The sequence below is a fragment of the Scyliorhinus torazame genome, chromosome 21 (assembly GCF_047496885.1).
Source record: "Scyliorhinus torazame isolate Kashiwa2021f chromosome 21, sScyTor2.1, whole genome shotgun sequence".
NCBI classification, from domain to species: domain Eukaryota; kingdom Metazoa; phylum Chordata; class Chondrichthyes; order Carcharhiniformes; family Scyliorhinidae; genus Scyliorhinus; species Scyliorhinus torazame.
In genome coordinates, this window is record NC_092727.1 from 48,499,699 (window position 1) to 48,512,101 (window position 12,403).

Here is a 12,403-nt window from a genome sequence, read left to right on the forward strand (position 1 = left end):
CCCACTGTTCAGGATGTGATTGCAATGGGGAGGATCCAGAGGAGATTTACATGGCTTGGCAAAGTTTGGTTGTGAAGAAAGATTGGGTAGGTTGGGATTGTTTCATTTGGAACAGAAGTAACTCGGGAGAGATTTCAATGAGCGGTATAAAAATTATAAAGGGCCCTGACAGAGTGGGTAGAAAGGACCCATTTTCCTTAGTGAAGGGATCAATAACTGGGAGACATGGATTTTGAATAATTGTTAGAAGGATTCGAGAGGAATTGGAAGGGAAATTTATTTTTCCCCAATGCGGTGGGAGTCTGGCTGAAAGTGTGGTCGCGGCAGTGTCATTTTCACCAATTACTTGAATATGTAGGTGCTGGATCCTGCAAGGGCTGGAAAGTGAGATTAGTCTGGATAACTCTTTTATTGCTGTACCAGACATGGTGGGCCCAATGGGGTTGAACTTCAGTATGGAATTGCTTCATTAAGAGTTCAGTGCTATCCTGCAAGGGAGCACACTAAGGTGCACTCCTGCCCAAAGGGGATTGGGTTGCATTTGTGTTGTACTCTGCTGGGATGGGAGAAGTGAGGATTCACTCAGTTCAGTTCAGGCATTTTGGTCTTTATTTTGATATTCAGCCACTCCTGGGTCATTTAGTATTTAAAGCTCATAACCTAAGTCCAGTTGGCCCATCAAAACTAGTAGGCGGCCCCCTAGTTCCCTCCTGTCCCATGAGCACAGGCATTTTCACTTGCCTGTACTAATCCAAAACATTTAGCATGTATTTTGGAAATAAACTACCCTCAATGTTAGGTTTGGTCAATTTAAGTTTAATGTCCTTGTTCCTATTTAGGGTAGGTTCTGGTTATATGCCATCTGTGCCATTTAATATTTTTTGCTTTGGATTTGTTTATTGTCACGTGTACCAAGGTACAGTGAAAAGTGTTTTTCTGCGAGCAGCTTAACGGATCATTAAGTACATAATAGGGCAACACAGGGTACACAATGTAACTAGATAATACCGGCATCGGGTGAAGCATACAGGGGTGTAGCGTTAATGAGATCAGTTCATAAGAGGGTCGTTTAGGAGTCTGGTAACAGTGAAGAAGAAGCTGCTTTTGAGTCTGTTCGTGTGTGTTCTCAGACTTGTATCTCCTGCCCGATGGAAGAAGTTCGAAGAGTGAGTAAGCCGGGTGGGAGGGATCTTTGATTATGCTGCCCGCTTTCCCCAGGCAGCGAGAGGTGTAGATGGAGTCAATGGATGGGAGGCAGGTTTGTGTGATGGACTGGACTGTGTTCACAACTCTCTGAAGTTTCTTGCGGTCTTGGGCCGTGCAGTTGCCATACCAGGCTGTGATGCAGCCAGATAGGATGCTTTCTATGGTGCATCTGTAAAAACTGGTAAGAGTTAACGTGGACATGCCAAATTTCCTTGGTTTCCTGAGGAAATATAGGCGCTGTTGTGCTTTCTCGGTGGTGGCGTCGACGTGGGTGGACCAGGACAGATTTTTGGAGATGTCTACCCCTAGGAATTTGAAACTGCTAACCATCTCCACCTTGGCCCCGTTGATGCTGACAGGGGTGTGTACAGTACTTTGCTTTCTGAAGTCAATGGTCAGCTCTTTAGTTTTCCTGGCATTGAGTGAGAGATTGTTGTCGCTACACCACTCCACTAGGTTCTCAATCTCCCTCCTGTATTCTGACTCGTTATTCGAGATCCGGCCCACTATGGTCGTATCGTCAACAAAGTTGTAGATGGAGTTGGAACCAAATTTTGCAGTCATTTGTGTACAGGGAGTATAGTGGGGGGCTAAGTATGCAGCCTTGCGGGCTTTTATATCCCTAATCAGGTGTCCCATATTAACCACTTACGGTTTAAGCTCTGCAATCTTAAAATATTGTCCACTGTAGCTTATCCCCTTTATATTGCCATTAGTCTGCGTTTGGATATGTTTTCACAGCACAGTGAGCTGGGTTGAAGCCAGAATTCCAACTACTTGTGAATCTTTTTTTTTGTTGGGCTTGGTCAGTGAATTTTGGAAGAAATGCAGGTATTCTTATGCTAGGACTCAAACCTAATCAGGCAACGAGCTCCATCCCCCAAGGGAGAGTGATCCACTTTGTGAGGGGGCAGGTGTTCTATTCTGTGCAATGTTACGAAGCTTTCTGACTGGCCCTCAGTCTCTTCTGGTCCTTTTCTTTTCCCACAGGTGTGAAGAGAGCTCGGTTGTCCTCCGGCAGCCCCATCGACTCGCAGGGACCTTTCTCTAAACACATTCATTCTAACGTGGATCTGTCCCCTGTCGGTAGTGTCAACTTGAGGTAAATGCACTGTTGATCTGAAAGATTTGTACTTGCAATAAACCCATCAATTGTAGGTTTATTTATTTCTGAATAGGTTGATGGGAATGTGCAAAATTAACAGTCCTGCCTTCCACTGCCTTAAACACTCAATTCGAGGTAGTTGCTTTACACAATTTGCAGTTTTCATGAATTGTTTGGAAAGCTGGATCCGGTGTCTTGCTGCTCAATCACTGTCAAACTCAGGCAGTATCCTGATAAATCATTTCCTCAGTTGTAGTGGACATTTAACTTTTAAAAAATATTTTTCGTGAATCCCAAAGATTGGTATTCCCTGGATTCAAATAAATATGTATAATACATTTTGAGCTGTGAGAACCACACAACATGCCCATTAATGCAGACCTAACCGGATTTGATGAATGTTGATCGTAATGATTACATTGTTATGGCTATATAATTCAACCCCTGACATTTTATCCGTCTGACATACTAACACTCTCAAAATAAAACTGATGTGTTTATAACAAATGTCCCTAATGTTTATGATTATAGTTGTTCCCCCTCAGATTGAAATGTTTATTACTTTTGAATCAAGATTGAGTAAAATTCACAATTTGAGTACTGTGTGTAGTTCTGGTCACCTCATTACAGGAAGGACGTAGTTGCACGAGAGAAGGTCCAGAGGAGATTTACAAGGATGTTGCCAGGTCTGGAAAACTTCAGCCAAGTGGAAAGGCTGGAGTTTTTCGCCTTGGAAAAGAGGAGACTGAGGGGAGACTTGATTGAGATGTTGAAAATTGTGAGGAGCTGGAATAGAGTGGATGGAAAGGGCCTATTTAATTCAACAGGGTGATCAGTGACTAGGGGATAGATTTAAAGTGATTGGTCAACGGATAAAAGGGAAGATGTGCAAAAATGTTTTCACCCAGAGAATTATGGGGTTCTGGAACTCACTGCCTGAAAGGGTAATGGAGGCAGAAGCCTCAACTCATTGAACAGGTGTCTGGATATGTACCTCCAGTGCTGTAACCTGTAGGGCTACGGACCAAATGCTGAAAAGGGGATTAAGCTGGGTGGTTCGTTTTTCGGCCAGTACAGACCGGATGGGCCACGTGGCCTCTTGCCGTAAGCTTTCAATGATAAAGCTGCTCTCTTTAATACTAATTTCAAATTTACTCATTAATTTATATTTGTCTAATTTTTGTGGCTAAATTTTGAAGTAGTCATCTGGCTTTAATTTTTGTTGTATCTTGACGAGTTCATCTTTTTAGATTTTCAAGCTTATGTTTCCACATGGCTGATCTCCTTTATTTTGGGGCGAAAGAAAGAACTCTATATGGTGGTTTCTCTGGCTTCTTTCTACCGCTAATAAAGAACTTTTTGTAGTCATGGTTGCAACATAGGAAACGTAGCAAGCGTGGCGACTCTTTGCGAGCTCTCCCATGTGCTTAATGATCTGTTTGAGCTGCTCGCAGAAAAATACTTTTTGCTGTACCTTGGTACACGTGACAAACAAATCCAATCCAATGCACAGGACGGTCTTACAAATAAGAATGTGATAAATATTAGGTGATGTTGGTTTGGGGATAGATATTAGCCTGGTTAGTGGGATATTAGTCTCTTCAGCATGGTGTTGAGTTCCTCTGCTCTCCAACATGGTGTCATGAGATCTTTTATGTCCACCTGCAAGGACATGTGTGGCCCCGATTAACCTCTGGCGCTTATAAGCTTGTTTCAGTTCTCCCATCCACTTCAGTATTTGTAAATGCTCATGGTGTGGTGACCAGAATCAAACCCTGCACTGTGATACTCGTTTATACTCTCTGTGTAGATGCTCCAACATATGCCGCTTCTGCCACTGAGCAATGTATATATTCGAACCAGAAATGTCGTCCTGTCACGCATTCTAAATTCCAGTCTGTATTTTCCACTACTTTTAACATTTATAGTGAGGATCAAACCAGGTACTCGAGCTCCCAGCCTGAACCTCGGGCTGCTGTATCATCGTGGGATTCCAATCTCTCCAGTATTGATAATCTAGTGCAGGGGATTAGCTTCTCCCAGCCTGTCTGCACGGATCACATGCTTGTCGGCAGCCAATTGCAAAGTACACCTGGATCGTCACAGGTAAGCTGATTCATTTACTGACACTTAGCAAGGGTTACAAGGCTGCACTTGATTTAAGGTGCCATCAAGCTCCCTCAACAACAACTTGCATGTTTATAGTGCACTTGATATGGTAGCAAAGGAACATCTTTATTCTTTCTACATTTTACATCTTTATTCAAACAGAATTTGTCACCAAACCACACAAAAGAGATATTAGGACGTGTGACCAAAATCTTGGCTTAAAGAGGTAGGTTTTAGGAAATGAGTTAAAAGAGAAGAGAGGCAGACGGATATAAATAGGGAATTTCAAAACTTGGGGCCGAGGCAACTGAAAGCCTGGCTGCAACTTAATGGCGGATCTGGCAAGAGCTGGCTAGGGTTGATCACATAAATAGACTAAAACTTATGGCGGTAAATAAACAGTGAGAAATAGTTAGAGATAACTCAATGTAAGTTCCTTTTATAATAAATATATAAATAAATTCTCAGTGGGGAAGATCCATCTGTGGCTACTAATTACGGATAGTATTAAATTAAACGAAGAGCATTATAATGTTGTGAAGAATAATAGGAAGCCTGAGGATTGGGAGAGTTTTAGAGATGAACAACAGGTAACCAAAAACTTTTTTTGGGGCTGGGGGGGGGGGGGGGGGGGGGAGAGTAGATGCTAGAAGTAAACTAGCCAGGAATATAAAAACAAATTTTAAGCGCTTTTACACATATATGTAAAAAGGAGAGTAGCTAAAATCAACACTGGTCCCTTGGAGACCAAGACAGTGAAACTGTAATGGGAAAATAGCAGGGATGTTGAGTGATCTTTTTTCTGTCAAGTAGAAGATGCAATTTACATACCAGAAATAAAGGGTAAGCCAGATGCTAATGAGAGATGCTGGTCAACAGAGGAAAAACTGTTAAGAGAAACTTTAAAAAAAATTAATTTACGGGATTTCGACATCCCTGGTTAGGCCAGCATTTATTGCCCATCCCTAGTTGCCATTCAGAAGGTGGTGGTGAGTTGCCTTCTTGAGCCGCTGCAGTCCTTGAGGTGTAAGTACACCCACTGTGCTGATAGGGAGGGAGTTACAGGATGTTACCCTATCCTGAGTGGTGTTGAGCTTCTTGAGTGTTGTTGGAGCTGCACACATCCAGGCAAGTGGAGATTATTCCATCACACTCCTGACTTGCGCCTTGCAGATGGTGGACAGGCTTTGGGGGGTCAGGTGGTGAGTTGCTCGCCGTAGGATTCCTAGCCTTTGACCTGCCCTGGTAGCCACAGTATTAATGTGGCTAGTCCAGTTCAGTGTCTGATCAGTGGTAACCCCCAGGATGTCGATTGTGGGGGAATTCAGAGATGGTAATGCCATTGAATGTCAAGGGGCGATGGTTAGATTCTCTCTTGTCAGAAATGGCCATTGTCTGACACTTGTGTGGCGCAAATGTAACTTGCTACTTGTCAGCCCAAGCCTGGATATTGTCCAGGTCTTGCTGCATTTGGACATGGACTGCTTCATTATCAGAGGAGTTGCGAATGCTGCTGAACATTGTGTAATCATCAAATAACATCCCCACTTCTGGCCTTATGTCCGCACTTCTGGCTGAAGATTGTTGCGAATGCCTCAGCCTTGTCTTTTGCAAATATGTGCTGGGTTGATAGATTTGTGTCCCGAAGGTGTCAAGGGATACGAGGAAAAGCGAGTATATGGAGTTAAGTCACAGATCAGCCATGATCTCATAAATGGCAGAACAGGTTCGAAGGGCTAAACAACCTCCTCCTAACCCTTTGTAGCTGTGTTCCATCCGAGGCCAATATACCCTTCCTAAGGTGTGGTGCCCAGAGCTGCTCTCAGGCATGGTCTGATCAGGAGTATGTGGAGCTGAAGCATGACTTTCACCTACCTTTGTATCCTTGTCTTCTAGATATAAAGGCCAGCATTCCATTAGCCTTTTAGATTATTTGTGTCCCTGCTCATGACATTTCAATAATCCAAGTACATGGACCAGGGAGTTGGGAACAGCAGTCACCCAAAGGTGAGCTTTCAATCCAGGGTGGAGAACACGGCAGCTAAAGCATTTCCGGGTCACGACCCCACATCGTGAGGAGTATTTTTCAAAGCTACAGCCACCAATTGGCCCAGAGGCCCAATTAGGGTGCCAGGTGTGGGCAGGAGCTAGACATGGAAGAAAGTTTTAAAAGACAAGGCTTTCCATTGGCTTTTTAAATGGATGAACAGAGAGAGCATGGAGCCAGCCATGGTTCAGGCAACCATTCCCGGGCGGCCCCAGGTTGGGGCCTGGATTAGGGCTGTAGTGGACAGGAAAGCTGCACCCTTCCTCCCTTCTGGAAAGGGAACTGCAGTGAGCCATACCAAACAGGCATGGCTAGAGGTGGAAACAGATACCGGCGGCCTCACATTACCCTCTAAGGTTCAAACACTCCCTCCTGACAGAACTTCTGCAGTGATGTCCTGGAGTTGAGATAATTGACCTCCAACCACCACAACCATCTTCCTTTGTGCCAGGTGTGACTCCAACCAGCGGAGAGTTTGCCCCCTGATTCCCATTGACTCCAGTTTAGCTAGTGCTCCTTGATGCCATACTCGGTCAAATGCTGCCTTGATGTCAAGGGCAGTCACTCACACCTCACCTCTGGCATTCAGCTGTTTTGTCCATGTTTGAACCAAGGCTGTAATGAGGTCAAGAGCTGAATGACCCTGGTAGGACCCAAACTGAGCGTCCGTGAGCAGGTTATTGCTGAGTAGGTGCACTGTTGATGACTCTTTTATGTTCCCATAGAAGGAACATAAAACTGGCATACACGTACAGCAAGCAGTTATCATGCAAACAGCACGTTGACCTCTCTGGCAAAGGGATATGGAGCACAAGGATAAAGACATCTTGCTACAATTGTTCAGAGCTTTGGGGAAGCCACACCTGGATGACTGCTCAGTTTTATAGTCTCTTTAGTTAAGGAAAAATATACTTCTCATGAGGCTGGTACAGCAAAGGTTCACTAGGTTTGTACCTGGGATGAGAAACTAGAACCAATGTCGTGTAGTCTTTGGGTTTAGACAAATGAGAGATGATCCCAATGAAAAAGACCGTGACTGGGTAGATACAGAGGTTGATTTCCCCGGCTGCAGAGTCCAGATGAAGGTTTGATGGTTTGATTATTTAGGATTGCGATGAGGAGATTTTTCTTTGATGACAGGAATGTGAATCGGTGGAATTTTCTCGCAGGTGGTTGTGGATGCTCCATCAATTGAGTAAATTGTAGACTGCAGATTCTTTAGTTTCTCTGAACCAAGGGACATAAGGGAGCACTGTAAAGTGGTGTTGAGTCTGTAGATCAGCCATGATTGTATTGAACAGCGGTGCAGGCTTGAGGCGCTATATGGTCTACTGTTTTGTTTTTTTGTTCACACTAAAGCTGGGACCAATACGTGTTTTAGTGAGAAATCTGGATTTTATTGCACCGGTTGCATTTGTAGTTAGTGTTTCCATCGATGGTGCTATATCCCGAGTTAGCTGGAACAATGATGTGCAGGTTAGGTGGGTTGGCCATGCTAAATTGCCCCTTAGTGTCCAAAGATGTGCAGGTTAGATGGGGTTATGGGAAAAGGATGGGAATTGGGCTTTGTTCGAGTGCTCCATCAGAGGGTCAATGCAGACTCGATGGGCCAAATGTCCGCCTCCTGCACTGTAGGAATTCTATGGTTGTAAATCCTAAAGCAGAACTATGATCGTCAGATCCTCCTAGCTTGGCATTCTAAAGCGAATGCATCATTATCTTATTCTTTAAAGCAATTTTAATAAGTTTTTTTGTGCACTGTATCAGAGTTCCTGTGCTAACAGCACACTGCTTGATTTACAGAATCCTTGGCAAAGGCTAGTGAAACGAATGACTCGGTTCTTCACAAAGCTGAATGCTGAGCAGTCCTACCTGGCCCTAAAGGAAGTTTGCGAGAAACTGGGTTACACTTGCAAGAAGAACTGCAATAACCAGGTAGGATAGTAAACATCTCGGATGGTTAACAGGTTGAACTTGGTTAACATTTTTCTGCATTTCACTCTCTCAAATGTTCATTCATTTTATTTAGAACTGAAGGAGTAATAAGCACAGGTCAGTAATGGGCAGCATGGTAGCACAGTGGTTAGCACTGTTGCTTCACAGCGCCAGGGACCCGAGTTTGATTCCCGGCTTGGGTCACTGTCTGTGCAGAGTCTGCAGGTTCTCTCCGTGTCTGGGTGGGTTTTCTCCCACAAATCGTGAAAGACGTGCTTGTTAGGTGTATTGGATATTCTGAATTCTCCCTCAGTGTACATGAACAGGTGCCGGAGTGTGACAACTAGGGGATTTTCACAATAACTTCATTGCAGTGTTAATGTAAGCCAACTTGTGACACTAATAAAGATTATTATTTGGTGGGTTTTGCCCCCACGACACAAAAATGTGCAAGTTAGGAGGATTGGCCATGCTAAATTGCCCCTTAATTGGAAAAAATCAATTGGGTACACTAAATGTTTAAAAATAAAGTTTATTATGGAGAGAATGGGAGCAGGTTGGCAATGTAGGAATGAGGAGCGGCAAGCTGCCGCAGTGGTTCGCAGTGCTGCCTCACGGCGCTGAGGACCCAGGTTCGATCCCGGTCCCAGGTCACTGTCTGTGTGGAGTTTGCACATTCTCCCCATATCTGCATGGGTTTCGCCCCCGCAACCCAAAGATGTGCAAGTTAGGTGGATTGATCATGCTAAATTGCCCTTAATTGGAAAGAAAATAATTGGGTACTCTAAATTTATTTTTAAAAAGGTAATGTAGGAATGAAAGAGCAATGAGCACAGATCAATAGTGTATGAATATAGCGAATATTGAACACAATCTCTATCTCCAAGCAACATTGAAAAATGCCTCCATCTGGGTAATGTGAGCTGATGGTATGAATTATTGTGGAGCCCTGCAGTTAAAACATTAATGTGCGTGCGTGCTGGTTTTCTAGGTGACCATATCAACAATGGACAGAAGGAACAACAAGTTGATAGTCAAAGTGAATCTGATCGAGATGAACGAGAGGATTCTGGTGGATTTCAGACTGTCCAAGGTAAAAAGAATTAGCTGCGTGTCAATCTTATTTACAGATTTTCTTGCACGGAACGATTTAAGAGAATTATCGAATGTTATTAAGTGGTTCCTTTTTTTTCCCTTTGGCATTTATCTATTTTCACTGACCGAATTACTGAGGTTTTTTAGATTGTCTTTACTCTACGAAGAAGCAGAGAGTTCCCTACCTACATTACCCTGGAATCTCACTAATTTATCAAATGGGCGGTGTTTTGCCTCTTGTCACCTAGGATAATGGCATTTACCCCCATAAAAATTAACAATGTAGGAAAAGCATAGAATAATGCACGCCAGCAAAAGCCTATGCAGGTAGATCCAAACATGTTGATGTTTAGTCCCTTGAGGTCGACCTAGAATTGGTGCTCAACATGTTACAGGGCTGTGGTTGACAATTAGTACACATAGATTTTCCAACAATTGACTGCAGATATTCTTGCAGTAATTTAAAAATAAATTCCAATTAAGGGGCACTTTAGCATGGCCAATCCACCTACCCTGCACGTCTTTGGGTTGTGGGGGTGAGAGTCGAGCAAGCACTGGGGGAATGTGCAAACTCCACACGGACAGTGACCTGGGGCCTGTATCAAACCCGGGTCCTCGGCGCCATGAGGCATCAGTGCTAATCACTGCGCCGCCCTGTACCTTGAGGTTTAACCTGTGCTGTTCTTTTATTTTTTCCTTTGGATTTAATTGAACAAAGTCTGATGGGAATAAACTTAATAAAGCAACAAATCCTGATGATCAAATATACTTGGGGCTGGGGAAGTGAAGAGAAGGTGTTTGCGCTTATTTGATCAGGATTGGCGCTCAGAAAAGCATTGCAGGCTTTGAGCCAGTGGCTATGAGAATGGTCAAATATCCGTTGGTTGCCTTCAGTACTAAGAGTACTGTAATACTGTGACCCAGTACACATTCTGTTGAAGATAACTAAATCAAGCTGGGGTTTTGCCTGGTATGTCTGACATACAGAAAGTTCTGTTCAGATTCTGAGACATACAGCTTGTAGCAGTGACAACACCCTGTCAGTTAGCTTGTACATCCCAGCACAGTATTTTCCCTATTGTGCGATGCATGCATCCTTTATTCTGTTATGAGATGTCGGTGTTGCTGACGAGGCCAGCATTTGTTGCCCGCCCCTAGTCGCCCTTGAACTGAACACCTCAGAGGAGGTGAGTAGGAGTCACATGGAGGGCAGACCAGGTAAGGATGACAGATTTCCTTCCCTAAAGGGCATTAGACATCCGTCTTCCTGGACACCTGGGTCAGTCCTAAAATCCCGTGACAACTTTGGAGCAACCGCATGCACATGCACATTATGCGTGTGTAGCATATTTTCCATTGCTAGGTCAGCTCCACAGTGTAAACAAGCAGATTTGGCATCAGTAAGAATCAGCACAATTGCTGAAAATAGTTAGAAAAGGAGTGTTAGTGTCCCCAATGGCTTTCGATTTTAATTTGATTGAATCTGATGTCTGCTGTGCAAACCAGACTGTGTAAACTTTTGAACTCTGAATTGGCCCAAGTCCATCTGCAGATTTATGTCTGAGATTCAGCCTCAGTCAAGAGCCTTGGTGAATGAAGGGCCAACTGGATTTGTGTCCAAAACCCCTGCATCTTACTGTACTGGAGGGTTGGATGAATGTAATACGGGGGGGGCGGGGGAAATGTCATGTTTCCTATTTTTAATACACTCTTAAATTCCTGATGTGCTGGTGTTTGTTTGCACAGGAACTGTCGGGGAGCACCCCACCACAGTGATCATCTTTCATGTGTCACTATTTGCTGCAATACCTTTAAGTCAAAGCCAAGGGAGCTCAACCTGTCTCCACCAGACACATTTTACTAGCAGGGGTCACTGAGAATCATAGAATAGAATCCCTACAGTGTAGAAGGAGGCCATTTGGCCATCGGGTCTGCACTGACCCTCTGAAAGAGCCCCCCACCTCGGCCCCACTCCACCACCCCATTTCTATAACCCTGTAATTCCACCTAACTGTTGGACACCTAAGGGACAATTTAGAATAGCCAATCCACCTAACGTACACATCTTTGGACATTTCACACATTTCCAAAGCTGGAATTGAACCCTGGTGCTGTGAGGCTCTTAAGAGCACTTAAGCTCTTCCAAAACTCTACTGCCTGTACCCTAGCTTGCACCAAATTCCAGTCGCCCAGCACCCTGTACTCACTGCGCCATATTGGTTCCCGATCCCTCAACACTTTTGTCTTAAGATTTATGTTCTTGTTTTCAAATCTCTCCATGGTCTCATTCTTCCCCCATCTCCATTGCCTCCCTCAAACCCTACAACCCACAGATATCTGTGCTTCTCCAATTCTGGCCTTTTACACATCCTGATTTAAGGGAGACGGTGACATAGTGTTAATATCACTGGACCGGTAATCCGGAGGCCTTGACTAATGTTCTGGGGACATGGGTTCAAATTCCCCCCTCTGTACAGCAGTTGGTGGAATTGAAAAGCTAACCTCCATGGTGATGACCATGAAACCATCATTAATTTCTGTAAAACCCCATCTGGTTCGATACCCTTTAGGAAAGGAAATCTGTCAATCTTACCTGGCCTGGCCTACGTGTGGCTGCAGACACACAGCAATGTAATTGACTCTAAACTGCCCTTGGAAATGGTCTTGCAATTCACTGAATTCAAGGACAGTTAGGGATGGGGCAACATTCTGAACTCTGGAATACTGTCTCCAAACCTCTGCCTCTAATTCCTAATTTTAAGTCGCTCCTCAAAACTGTGACCAAGTTTTTGGTCACCTGTCCAAATATCTCCTCATGTGGCTTCATGACACATGTCTGATAATGCTCCTGTGAAATGCCCTAGAGCTATATAAATGCAATTTGTTGTTGAGACAACCTCTTATCC

At 44.1% G+C, this 12,403-nt stretch overlaps 1 protein-coding gene across 7 annotated transcripts in view; it reads left to right on the forward strand.

The window, feature by feature from the left end:
* chek1 (checkpoint kinase 1) overlaps positions 1 to 12,403 on the forward strand; it is a 54,345-nt gene that overhangs the window by 39,030 nt on the left and 2,912 nt on the right. For all 7 annotated transcript variants that reach the window (XM_072486766.1, XM_072486769.1, XM_072486767.1 and 4 more), the window contains 4 exons: positions 2,197 to 2,308; positions 4,240 to 4,417; positions 8,271 to 8,402; positions 9,394 to 9,495. In XM_072486766.1, coding sequence (XP_072342867.1) covers positions 2,197 to 2,308; positions 4,240 to 4,417; positions 8,271 to 8,402; positions 9,394 to 9,495 — 524 coding nt within the window. The remainder of the gene's footprint in view (positions 1 to 2,196; positions 2,309 to 4,239; positions 4,418 to 8,270; positions 8,403 to 9,393; positions 9,496 to 12,403) is intronic.